The sequence below is a fragment of the Anopheles darlingi genome, chromosome 2 (assembly GCF_943734745.1).
Source record: "Anopheles darlingi chromosome 2, idAnoDarlMG_H_01, whole genome shotgun sequence".
Lineage (NCBI taxonomy): Eukaryota > Metazoa > Arthropoda > Insecta > Diptera > Culicidae > Anopheles > Anopheles darlingi.
Window position 1 is genome coordinate 72,656,057 of NC_064874.1, and position 12,500 is coordinate 72,668,556.

Genomic DNA, 12,500 nt, shown 5'->3' on the forward strand with positions numbered 1-12,500 from the left:
GCCGCTAGGTGAATATCTGACCTAGATCATATCGCAGACCAACGCGAACGTGAATGTCATGCCTTGGCTGGCTGGCCAGCCAGGTCTTTTTGGCGGTTCCCTCATAGTTTTCTGCAAACGCAGTTCCAATTCGAAGGAAACGGATGCTATTTCAAAGATATGTGTATGCATAAAGTTCAAGTATTATTATTATAGGAATTAATGGAGGTTGGAAATGACCCGAACAGTTAACTCCCCTTGGGACTGGTGCTATTCAGCCAATGAGTTGGTCTCAGTTCAGTCATATGTGTTACCGTGTGTCGAAATGCATACACAATCTATTATTCAGTAGTTGAATTATAACAAATCACCATTAAGTAATCTGCTGGAATCAAGAATTAGCGATAAACTCACAATAATTAGCAAAAGGTACATGTTTAAAGAAAAAAGGAGATCATAAGCGTTAAACTATTTCTCACCTTTCAAGACATGTTAAGAGAAGGTTATTATGCTTATATACACGATACGTGCACATAAAATATATAGGTAAACCCAAAACAAGCTATGGTTCCATATAAAAGCGATAAATATATAGTTAAGTTTCATGGATACCCGAAAACCAAGATTACTCCTTTGCATTAAAATATAAGAAAGAAACAGTCTTTTGACATCACTGTTCGCCTCCTCGTATTGATCATGAATAATCAAATGATAAACAAATAATGTTTTGCGTTACTTTCTATTGAACAGGAGGGATGCTTTCTCTAGGAGGTTACTATGGTATATTACGTAGGAGTCGCGGGAGGCTGTGTCATCATCCATCGTCACAATTAGTACCGCGAAAAAAAAACATAGCCTGTGTTACGCACCCGTTAAGTGTGTGTATCGTAGCAAGTTCAAATTTCGAAGTCATTCCAAGTTCCAACTTTTCCAGTTCCTGACAGTATGTGAGTATGTACCTCTAAAACATTAGCGAAAGAATAAACCTGTGCTGATACCCAGTATCAACAAATACAGGAAATTAAGGGCCTTGCTTATTCCGGTGCAGTGGCCATTCACCAATATGTGCACCATGTGTTGGAGCAATTGGGGGGTAGAGGTGAAAATCTTCAAAAGAAAGCCCAGCAAGAGCAAGCCAACTAATGATACAAAGTGCACGGGTGACCTAGATTTCACATTCTGGGGTAGGTCAGGGCTTGACAACCGACCGGCACTGGATGTGCATCATTGCCTCTCCGGTATTGACCAATGACCGTGATCTTCTCAGCTGACGCGTCTTGGTGAACTTGAACGCCCTGTTGTTAAAAAAGATCTCCAGCTGCAACGTATCACGTTCAGCTTCAGACGAAAAAAGGCATAAAAACAGTTTTTACTATCTAGTATTCGAGGATGAAGGGGAAGGGTTTTCAGTGTGTATTGGTTGGCGTCTTTGTTGGTCCATTCCATTCACGGTCTCGGTCTTCTCCCGGTGCATACAGACTGCACTTTCTCATTTTCTTCTTTCCTTTTTTCTTGTTAATCTTGTTTCATTCCAAAGATGTTGTGGGCGGGAAGGCGGAGGATGGAGATTGATTATTACATCGCCTGCCCGCTCGGTCATTCTCCTAGCTTAGGGTGAACATCGAAGATGGCAATGATAATAGTGTACAGTGTATGTGCACACCTCAGCCTAATAGCAAGATAAACCACGGCTGTTAACCTTATCGATGCTGGCACGAGACAAACGTTAGACCTGGGCGATACAGCAACGAACCCTTCCTGAGAGCGCACTCGTCAGAGCTGACCGTTGATGCTGCACGTAGCCGTCTGCGAGAGGCTCGGGGCATGGAAAGTTGAAAAGCATTCGGGGGACACTCTCGCGTGGGTCCTATGCAGTCGATGGCACGGTCCGGCCTAGTCGCTTACTCATCCGTTTCCTTTCTTCTCTCATTTGGTGTCTGGGTGGTTCCGTTGCTTGCTCGTCGCTTTGATCGTTTCTTTTTCTTTTCGAACCGCGCACCGCATTCGCCGCATGGTTCCGAATCCAGAGCTACGGGATTCGGTCGTACGTACGCGTACGAGACAAACGAAAGACAGCAGATATCGGCCCAACCGAAAGCTTTCCCGATCACGTTATGCGGCTAGTGGATCACAGTCGTGATCGGTGCGGCAACCGGAGCGGTCCTATTCAATTTTCTTGAGGAGTTTCTTCTCAGACGAATCCACGGTAATCCATATTTTGGAGAAGATAGAACGACCATTTCCTTTAAACGGGGAACAAGAGCAAGCGCAGAAGGGTTTGTTGCGAAGATAGAATACCACCTACTCCACCCATCTGCCGGTCTAAGTACTATCCCAGTAGACCAAATTCGGTTGTTTGCGTTAGTGAAAGTGTGAACTTGGACCGAACCGCCTTCGCAGTACATCCGGATCGTGTCGTGATACTGGTGTTACTCTCTGACTCTTCCTTCTCTAAGGGAACCTAGAAGATTCCATCCCGTGCTCCAAAGCAATCACACAGAGAAGGCGAAAGGTGTCGGAATAGAGAAAAGGAGAAGTGAAACGACGGTACACGGAACAATGAAAAAATTGTTGTGTTTCCTCCTTTTGACCTATTTATGCTCTTCGGCGCTCTCTGCCAGTATTTTGGGTAAGTAATCGGTCTCGATATTTAAATACTGTACAAGATAGCTATTATGATGCGCACAATCGGAATAAGACACGGCAATGGTTATTGAGACCTTACACATATATTTTCAATGCATAATAAGAAAGTTTCAAATTTAATTTAACAATTCTGTGTTGAAGATAACTTAGTTTGGGTCGTATGTTAATTAACACATTAAATTTCTTTTCATTAAAGCCACATTTTCTATTAAGTCATGTGAATTGTGTTCAAGAAAAGATACATTTTCTTCCTAATTGAATACTTGTTGCGAAAATCTCAAAACAGGAAAAATTAGCTTAGGAATAGAATTAATTTTCGATGTAAGTATTAAATTAACCGATGTTTGGTTCTAAGGGACTACATTTTTATTGCAACCCGTTGTTCCGTAAATCGCTTTGATTGAAGCTAAAATCAAAAATGTACGATCGAATGGCAAACAGAGTATGATGATAAGTAAAAGGATAAAGAGTCTGGTTTACATGAATGGACAGGTTTGCTACTAAATAGTCCTTTTTTATTTGATTCAGATTATCTCACGTTAGCGGCAGATGATGCGGAAGCCAAAGATGAACAGCAGGCTGGTCCAAGCAATTGTCTTTGTAACGGTCCTTCCTGCATTTGCTGTATCGACTTCAACATGACGCTTATTGATCTCGGAGGCCCTGGTAAGTGTTAAGCGCAAAGGTGACAAACAACGGTATTCATTGCCTGGTGCTACATGACGCTTCCTTTCGTCCTTTTGTTTAGGCTGTGTGCGGCTAAAGTATCTATCTGCCGAGGAAGGTATCGCGCTGAACGTTTCCTATGGTGACAGTGTACTGCATAGCCAGCGCGTTAAAGGGCCCGATCCAGCACCCACGTGTTTGAATATCTTCGCTAGCCTCGCCCAAATGTGTGCTCGCTTCAGCGAGCTGCTGCCTACGGACGAAGGTCTTCGCGGGTGCTTGCAGCTCGAACCGATGCTGCTGGGTGACGTTCAGATAGAACTTCCGCTCGGTTGCTTCCGGATGGGCCCGAACGGTATGGAGGTCATCAAGTCCGCCGAAGAGCAAATACGTGAACAGATTCCCAGCGAAAGGTATGAAATGTTCTACCTTATCATATGCCAGATCTGAATGATATGCTTCTTTTCTTTTCGCAGCGAGGAAACCACGGTGACTCCACCGATCGCTCCGGTACCGGAGAAACCGACACCGACTAGTAATTCCACCTCGGCGCTCTCATTGCTCGACAATCTCTCTACGGCTGATATTTTAGCAGCGGTCAGCGAATCGACTGACGAAGGCATTGCAATGATTTCCAACTGGCTCGGGCTGTCTGTGAATAAGGTACAGAAACCGGGTCCTGGTGAGGCGGGATCAGATAGTATCACCACGGAAGAAAACAGTGATAAAAAGACGGATGATGAAGAGGAATAATGGTCACCTAATAGAATGCATTTACGACATCGTATTACGTAAGGTTCTGCAACAGTATTTATAGTAGTAATAGTGGTAAGCAGTCATATTTAATAAAGCTGATGAGCCGTCAATCCGCATAAATGTCCCGCAGTTAACTGCTGTCGTTTGCCCAATAAATACATAACGCATCCCACGGAGCGATCGTTATTAAATATCAAACTTGTTATGCTTCACCGACCGGATTTATTTCTCTTGGATTTCTGTACCCGACTACAAGGGAGAAGTTTCGGATACTTTACATTTGTTACGTTCCAATGACGATATACTGTTTGAATGGTTGAAGATATTAAAAATTATATTCAAATAATGTTGCAATCACCCTCGTGTGGAAATCTACCTATTTTTCCGTTAGGATCATTATGGTTAAACTATTTAGAAAACCGGCATTTGAATTTAGCCGACAAAATGTCCTCCCATAATTGATGTTACTGAATTAACAGGGGGGTGAGATGAAAAATGAGACGCAATTCTATTGGATTTACAGACTTTAGCGAACTAAAGCGGTGGTGCTTGATGAACCAGTAGTAAAATCACGTAAATGTACTCTATTGCATGCACTTAATTCGCATGAAACTTTTTTCGTCAGATAATGCAAAAGTAATTACACTTCAAACCTATTGCCGTAGGTTTCCTGTACTTTTCTCGGCATTGCCAGAAGCAGTGTTGACATTCAACGACCCCGCATTTTCCTTAGTCGCAGAGCCATCATCGGTATCTACGCCGGATACTTTTAGGTTGGGATTGTAAGTAGATTCTTCTTCACCAACTTCATTTACGCCTGATACTTGCTGCGGCGCATTTTCGTCAATTTGGCGAATTTCTAAGGAAGTAAAACAGTTGGATTGTTAGAAACAGCCCGTGCACTCCGTTTGATATTGTAAATGAATGATGATACTTACCCGCTTCGTCAACCAGCAGATATAGCTCTTCGGGGGATAGGTGTTGAGTTGCCAGGTCAAACTTGGCCACTATATCCCGGAATGCCTCCCAAAACGATATCTCGCTATCGTGTGTGGGAAACATATTCTAAAATAGAAATGCATAAAATCAAACACAAGTTCATCCTCAATGGTTTGTTTACTGTGACTTCTACTTACTATGAATTGGTTGTAGATTAGATCGGCCTTGTTTCGAATTTGCTGTGCTTGGATGTCAAACTTTGATTTTTCTGCGTCATCCATATTCCATGCTTTAGCATTGCCAACGTATTTCCGAAGCCTCTTTATGGTCTCAACGCAGTTTGGGTTCTTTTTCAGCATTGTTGGCGTTATTTTGAGCTCTTAAAATAAAAAATAAATGTAATAAATTAGCGAACAAACTACAACAGCCAAGTGCGAATAATACTTACTTTGATATTGATCCAACAACCGGACACATCGCTCGGCATCCGCGCTAGCCAACTTCACTGTCGATTTAATTTCCAAATTCAACTCCACCAGCTCGCGTTCTAGCTTCAAGAAAAACATCCGCTCGCTTTCTATCTTATCTGTATATATATATATATTGCAAAAGGAATCTTTAATAACCGTATTTTTATAAGCTAAATATTATATAAACTTACCGGTTTGACTTGATTTGGGTTCGCTGATCGTCGTAGCAATCACCGACTCTTTCTTGATCGGTACGTTTGGTGTTTTTTTCTTGGGTGGCGTTCCATTCTGTGCGCTGTCTTCATCGTCCCCATCCATGAATCGTTTCATCTTGATCTTTCTACCACTGCGACTCACTAATTCTTTTGCCTCACCAGTACTTGGTTGGGTATCAGATGTCTCAAAATCCCGTGGCTCATTTTTGATTGATTGAATAGGTCCAGTTTTCTTTTGGACGTTCGTTTGCTTGGCCATAGGTTTACTTTCCTTAACTGGTTTCGGTGTGACTACAGCGGTACCATTTTGATCATCCGGAATCTCCTGTTTCACAGTGCTAGTCTCCAGGGCAGTTGAGTTAGCCGAAATGCGAGATTCACTAAACGAAGCCTGCAATGATGTGCGAATTCGTTAGGTAATGTGAATTCCAGCCGCAGAAGCAATGTAAATGATCAACGATACGATTGTTTAGCACTTTTCAATTACTTGCCTCAGTGTTCTCATTTTCTAACGCAAAATCATCCAATCCTGACTGCACGGCAGCAACATCGTATGAGAGCTAAATATGAGTATCACAAAATAAGGCAAAATTACTTTTTTCCATTTCGAAAGCACGACAAAAGAACATGCAATCGTGACACATGACCGAAGCGCGCATTGTTAAACGCTCGTAGACGTAAGCTGCCGATTATCGTAGCTTCACTCACCGGGCTTGGGTCCTCGCCCGCCAAAGCGGATTCTATTTGAATCATAGCCTCCTTGAAGCCCTTCCGTTTCATGATTTTTTCGGTTGCAAACTTTTCCTTCGACACCTCGTATGGGAATAAATCTTCAACCTTGATGTTTGCTCTACAATAAACCAAAAGAAAAGCGACGCTTACATAAAAATCCAGTCCGTAATCTATTGCTGTATCTAACTTACGTTTCACCGGTGCCGTAAAAGTAAACATTGTATTTGGCCTTTTCGATCCTCATGATCTGCAGATTACGAAGACGAATGACGAATGGTGGTAAAGGAACATTGAAAGAGAAGATTTGTGATAATGAAATATTGGTTTCCGTGTTGTGGTGCCGCTTGTAGAACCAGCACAACGCGTAGCACGCAAAGGCGCATATCGTGGCTTGTAGTTTTGTGGCGAGGGACAAGGCCCTCGATTATTGTTTTCGCCGGTGTCTTACCTTTGCTGGCCAGGGTGGATACCCTTTTACCTTGGCGAACACCAAGTCGCCCAATCCGAAAGACTTTTTGGAAGCCACCATTTCTTTAAAAAAAGATGCTCTGTCCCCGCTCGATTTTTTACTGCGATGTGTCAACCAGCGAAACACAAAGCCGGGGCCACACGGAGCGTAAACTGAAAAATGGATGCCGAAAAGTTCACGCATAGACATGTTTACGTGGTCGGGTTAAGAGGCGCAAACTGGGTAGCTTTGAACATTTATCGAGTTTAGTGAGAGAATTAGGATTCTTTTGCGGAAGAAAGGATTGAATCCATTAGCAATAATCATTCACTATCGATGCAAATCACGAAAAGATCATATAACGTAAACTTTTTGGCAATAATTTTTTTGGTTTTTGGCTAGAGTTTGCGCACCGTGTAGCCCAGGCCTACGACGTTTTTCCAAAATGGTCTAAAACATATTGAGACCTTTTTCAGTCGAAAGTTTGGTGATTGACTACTTTTTCTGTTCATTTCATGAGTTATTTGTCTGGTTGTTACTGGAACATGTGTAAAAATAGAAAATGGATGCATTTACAAGTTGCGCGTGGATTTTTATTTTTGTTTCTCATCATACCGGAAATATTTCATGAAATTCATCTAAAGAGTAGAGGCAATTTGGTTTTCTATCGCGATTCGTCACCATTGCCATCTCTGTCGAGCATAGCGTGCCAAGGGGAATGCAGAACTGGGACGACCATACATAGCTCTTTAGGGGCCAAAGCGGAGGTTTTTCTTGGCTCCTGAGTGTGAACGTTACAAATTTTGATTTTTCTTTGATTTTAGTTGGGCGGCTCTTTTAATCTTTGCCATTTTGCGACAAACGGATGTTTTTATTCTCGTAACCATCAACAGGATGTTGCCGATGTTGCTTAAATTATAAAAAGGTCGACACTCCACTCGCGATTTCATATTTTGGAAACGATTTCTATCTTGTTTCTCAAGGATAGCGAGATAAGAACAAATTTCTCGCGATTGGCACACATATTTAGCGTGCTTGTATATTTTGTTATTATAGATTCTTTTCCTGTATCTCTATCTCGGATACCGTAAGGTTGGGATTGTAAGTATATGCTACTTCGCGAAGTTCGTCTGCCTTCGACTCTTTTTGCGAAGCACTATCGTCGGCTTGATCAATTTCTGATTGGAAAATAGAAAAGCAGTGTTAGGAAAATGATGCAACTACCTGTTATAAATGATGCAACTTACCTGTTTCGTCAACCAGCAAATATAGCTCTTCCGAAGACAAGTGTTGAGTGGCCAGGTTAAACTTGGCCACCATTTCCTGAAATGCCGGCCAAAACGGTACGTCCTTATCCAGCTCGGGGAACATGCTCTAGAAAAGAAATCAATGATGAATCAGTGTGTTTCATTGCTCTGTTAGTTCGAGTTCCAGATTCGACATACCGGAAATTGACTGTAGATCTTTTCAGCTTTGTCGCGGATTTGTTTGGCTAAATAATCGAAGTTAACCCTCTGTTTTTCATCCATATTCCAAGCTTCAACATTGCCAACGTAAAAACGCAGTTCTTTAATAACCTCGATGCAATTGGGATTCTTTTTCAGCATCGTTGGGGTTATTTTCAGATCTTAAAGATCGATTAGCCGTATTTAGTAAATGTGCAGATAATAAACAACGACTAAACCTTCACAAATCTTACCTTGAAACTGGACCAACAATTCAACGCATCTCACGGCATTCGCGCCAGCCAACTTTACTGTGGATTTAATTTCCAATACGCACTCCACCAGCTCCCGTTCTCGCTTTAAGAAAACCATGCGCTCATTGCTTATGTTTTCTGAAGAAATAACAATGCAATTGCAAAGTTTTAAACAAACTTAAACTAAATAGATAAAGAAAATGTTACATTCACTCACCGAATGGATTTGATCTGGATTTACCGTTCATCACCTTTATCTGATCTTTCTTGGTCTGTACGCCTGGAGCTTTTTTCTTGGGAGCTGTTCCATTCTGTGCGCTGTCTTCCTCGTCTCTATCCATGAACCGTTTTGTTTTAATTTTTCTGCCACTGCGACTGACAAATTCCTCGTCGGGATTCGTTGGGGCATCAAACGTCTCCAACTCCCGTGGTTCTTTTTTAATCGTTTTAAGCAGTACTCCCTTTCCAAGTGCCGGAGCTAAAGGTGAAGTATTCCATTTAAAGCCAATTTGCTTTGCTTGAGAGGACGATTTACTTTTGTTCCTAGCATATGAGTTTACAAACGGGCTGGGCTGATTACGTGCCTCGTTGTCCTCATTGTGTACAAAGGATTCCAAACTCGACCGCACAATAGCGACATCGTACGAAAGCTGATAGGGAGTAAAAGAAAAGAAGCATAACATAAATTTCTAATTCTGGAAGCGTAGGAGACACATGGCCAAAGTGCGAAGTGATTTAAACGGGGTACAGTGGCTTCAGTCACTCACCGGGCACGAGTCTTGGCCAGCTGAAGCGGATTCTATTTGAATCAGGGCCTCCTTAAAACCCTTCCGTTTCATGATTTTATCAGTCACGAACTTTTCCTTCGATTCCTCTCCGAACAGGAACAAATTGTCAACCTTGATGTTTGCCCTAGAATTGGCCAAAAGAAAAGGAACGCGAGCAACGCCAACATACGCTCAAATAAAATCCAGTCCGATTAATATACTGCTACGCCCAACTTACGTTTCTCCGGTACCGTAAAAATAAACGTTGTATTTGGCCTTTTCGAACTTCATTATCTGAAATAAGTATCATTGCAAGAGTAGACGACGAGAGAAAATGTTAGTTGTAGAACCACGTTAATATAGTTCTGCAGCGTCCACGACTTCCAAGTTTGGATGGTGCTGGCCATGGGTTTGCTACCTACCTTGGCTGGCCAAGCCGGATAGCCTTTTACTTTGGCAAACACCAGGTCGCCTATGGCGAAGGCGTTTTTGGCAGCCACCATTTCTGTGAAAAAAAGATGCTCTGCTTAAGAACTTAAGTTCGAACTCACGACAAAACCAAGCACGACACGCAACTGAAGAAACGATGACCCCCTTTTGCGGGAAACAAATACCAGTATGTTTATTGAATGTTGGTAGCGTTACTCTTTGACAGTTGCCAGCAAGTACCTGAAAGTGGTCTAAAGTTTAATATTCGCTGCACGACCAGTTTTGTAGGGCATTTCTTAAGTTGTTTATGAATCTGGATGTTTTTAGAATTTGTCTGTAAAGCATGTATGCGTAATTGGATTTGTATTGGATTGGAATTAGCGCGTAAATCTTTTGCTAATCGTCAGCTCAGCAGCAACCGCCAGGAAATATTTCACGAATTCCATCTAAAGAGCTGTCGATTCACATCAGGCAATTATTTTTTCTTCCGCGATTCGTCACCATTGCCATCTCTGTCGCGCATTGCGCTCCAAACCGTGTGCAGGAAGAGCACGACCACACAGTACCGTTTGAGGAACGGAGTGTTTTTTAATGATGGCTGTCATTTTTCCCTAGAAGTGGATTTCACAGAGCTCGAAGTAGAAAGAAAGTTACTTTTCTGCTGGCTCGGTTTCTTTCTTTCGAGTTTTTAAGTTCCAAAATCGCTGTGCAGCGTGTGTAAAGGCTGAGGAGGTTCTTTTCCGATAGCCCAAAACTCCTAACGGGAAGCTAACCTGTCTTGATTGGTCAATCGGGGTGGCCTAGGTGTGTAGCGATTTGCCAGCGAGACGTGAAAATCGTTTCTGTTCGTCCATACCATACGCGGGTAAGGGGGGCGCAGTGATGTATTTTTTTGTTGCCTTTTGCTTTTCCTCTCCTCCTCCTGCTTTTCCGTTCCCATTCCACGACGAAACCCTTTTGTTGCTAGTAAAACGAATTCGCTGGAATCGCAGGCTATGCGGAAGTTGTGTGGTGAGGGAAAGGAGAGCTTCCAAAATTTCCCATTACCACAAGATTCGTGTTATCTGTACGCGTATGTGTTGCACATATGGCGAGGGATTTCCAAAATACGTCGAAAAAAGTGTGATTTATTTGCTAAATCGTTCGTTCCAAGCTTGGCCCGGGAGTGGTGCTCTCGTGATGCAAGATGCGCGACACGGTTTCCCGATATCACAACTTGCCCGCGCCCCTAGCGTAACGCGATTGTGATGTGAGAAGTGATTGAACAAAAGGGATTGTTTCAAAGAAGTTCGCAAACTCAAAAAACGAAAAAATAGGACCGCAGCGCTTTTCTCCTTTTTGCGCAGTGTTTGCGTCTGTTTGTGGTCCGTTGTTTGTGTGCATATACAATTTCAAATGTTTCAAAATCAACAGCTAAAGTGTTTTTCTGTTCTCGATTGTTTCTCGATTTTCATCCACTCCAGGAATTGCTTTGAAGACACGCAGTATCTCTGAACATCAGCGCTTATTTGAAAGCCCGCCGCGAGGTTTCGTCTAGCAACGGGCTTGAAAGTGATAACAGTCGCAAAGGGCGATAATTGCAACTATCTTTCAGGACTCATAAGCGAGGCGCATTTAACCTCGACTGGGATAGATTCGGTTCGATGTCTAAATTAAATTCTCATGGGGCTACAGGGCTTAAAAATATTAATCTTGAAGAGGTAAATACCCGTTTTCGTCATCTCTGGGTCCAACGATCATGGATCTTAATCACATCATTTCTTTGACTTCCCGTCTGGTTGCCGTGCAGATATGGACCGATCTAGAAGGCGGTATCAAGCAGGTCTACAAGCGAGAGCACAGCCTCGGAATCGCCCGTTATATGGAGTTGTACACGTAAGTGATTGCCCTTTCCTTATTCTTTGCAGTACACCGGATACAAGCCGGAAGTTGATCCGATCCGCGAGTTGAGTGGATTCAGAAAAGGACCACCACCATCATCACCACTTTGGTGGCTGCAAATCAGCCGAGTGTGCATATGTGTAATCTTTGTGCTTCCTTGACCTCACGAAGTTTGTGCGAACATGCAAAAAAGGGTGAGCAGTTGGAAAGAGAGATAGAGAGAAAAATAGGGTAGATGTGCGTTGCAAGAAGGTAACCATAATCTCTTAACTGGATTGTAAGCGGAAGTCTGCGTGATTGCTCGTGCAAAGCCTATAGCCCAGGTTTGCTGTGATGGGTATTTGTGTGACTAGCAATTCGTAGCGATCACGTGTGTGCATTAAAGGTACGCGTGAAAGTGACGGGACACTGTAGTTGGTGGCGACAACACCAGCAACGCAAAACAAGTTTGCGCCACCGTATTGCCAATGCGGAAGTAGTAACTAGTGTGCATCTTAACCGTTATGAGTGAACAATCGAACAAACTCTAGGCATCACAAAGAGCTCTATCTAGAACACTTAAGATCTCGTGAATTCAATTCTGCATGTTTGCATAGAACCAAGCTAGTTGCCGCAGTCGATACAAGGAGACGTGAATTATTCACTTGGATCGCATTACTTGTGTTCTTGGGAGGTTGAGGCGAGTGCGTCGTCCTGTGCCAAACTGACGATCTATTTTTAACGATTTCTTTTTTCCTGATTGCAATTTCGATTTACTCTCTATTGAAAAGCACTAGAGCATCAACGGAACATCGATTGAGGGTGGTTTCTCGTAACGCCTAGTGTGAACAGATGACGTTGCTGAGGCGTAACAAAGATAAGATTCTGGCTCTT

At 42.8% G+C, this 12,500-nt stretch overlaps 4 protein-coding genes across 7 annotated transcripts in view; 3 read left to right on the forward strand and 1 right to left on the reverse strand.

The window, feature by feature from the left end:
- LOC125950141 (WD repeat-containing protein 7) overlaps positions 1-598 on the forward strand; it is an 8,771-nt gene extending 8,173 nt beyond the window's left edge. For both annotated transcript variants that reach the window (XM_049677817.1, XM_049677818.1), the window contains one exon: positions 1-598. This exon is cut by the window's left edge and continues 1,058 nt beyond it. The gene's annotated coding sequence lies outside the window, so the exon portion shown is untranslated.
- Positions 599-1,152: 554 nt separating this feature from the next.
- Positions 1,153-4,301, forward strand: LOC125950142 (uncharacterized). Its single transcript, XM_049677819.1, has 4 exons — positions 1,153-2,608; positions 3,154-3,291; positions 3,374-3,704; positions 3,768-4,301. The coding sequence occupies exons 1-4, from the start codon at positions 2,539-2,541 to the stop codon at positions 4,042-4,044; spliced, it is 816 nt and encodes a 271-aa protein (XP_049533776.1). The 5' UTR covers positions 1,153-2,538; the 3' UTR covers positions 4,045-4,301.
- A 326-nt stretch (positions 4,302-4,627) lies between these two features.
- Positions 4,628-9,937, reverse strand: LOC125959516 (uncharacterized). Its single transcript, XM_049692340.1, has 17 exons — positions 9,740-9,937; positions 9,556-9,611; positions 9,318-9,462; positions 8,768-9,200; positions 8,551-8,688; positions 8,297-8,478; positions 8,099-8,225; positions 7,907-8,029; positions 6,852-7,024; positions 6,595-6,650; positions 6,380-6,521; positions 6,163-6,231; positions 5,648-6,062; positions 5,435-5,572; positions 5,184-5,365; positions 4,986-5,112; positions 4,628-4,906 (listed from the first exon to the last, which is right to left on the reverse strand). Exons 1-17 carry the CDS (start codon positions 9,818-9,820, stop codon positions 4,701-4,703), a joined length of 2,793 nt encoding a protein of 930 aa, XP_049548297.1. The 5' UTR covers positions 9,821-9,937; the 3' UTR covers positions 4,628-4,700.
- Positions 9,938-10,331: 394 nt separating this feature from the next.
- LOC125951853 (cullin-1) overlaps positions 10,332-12,500 on the forward strand; it is a 5,943-nt gene continuing 3,774 nt past the window's right edge. The window contains exons 1-3 of one of the 3 annotated variants that reach the window (XM_049680931.1): positions 10,332-10,611; positions 11,210-11,446; positions 11,536-11,621. In XM_049680931.1, the coding sequence (XP_049536888.1) occupies positions 11,390-11,446; positions 11,536-11,621 (143 nt within the window). In that variant the 5' untranslated portion in view covers positions 10,332-10,611; positions 11,210-11,389. Of the gene's footprint in view, positions 10,612-11,209; positions 11,447-11,535; positions 11,622-12,100; positions 12,311-12,397 lie in introns of those variants that run through there. The other 2 variants (XM_049680932.1, XM_049680935.1) reach the window with 2 other exon arrangements.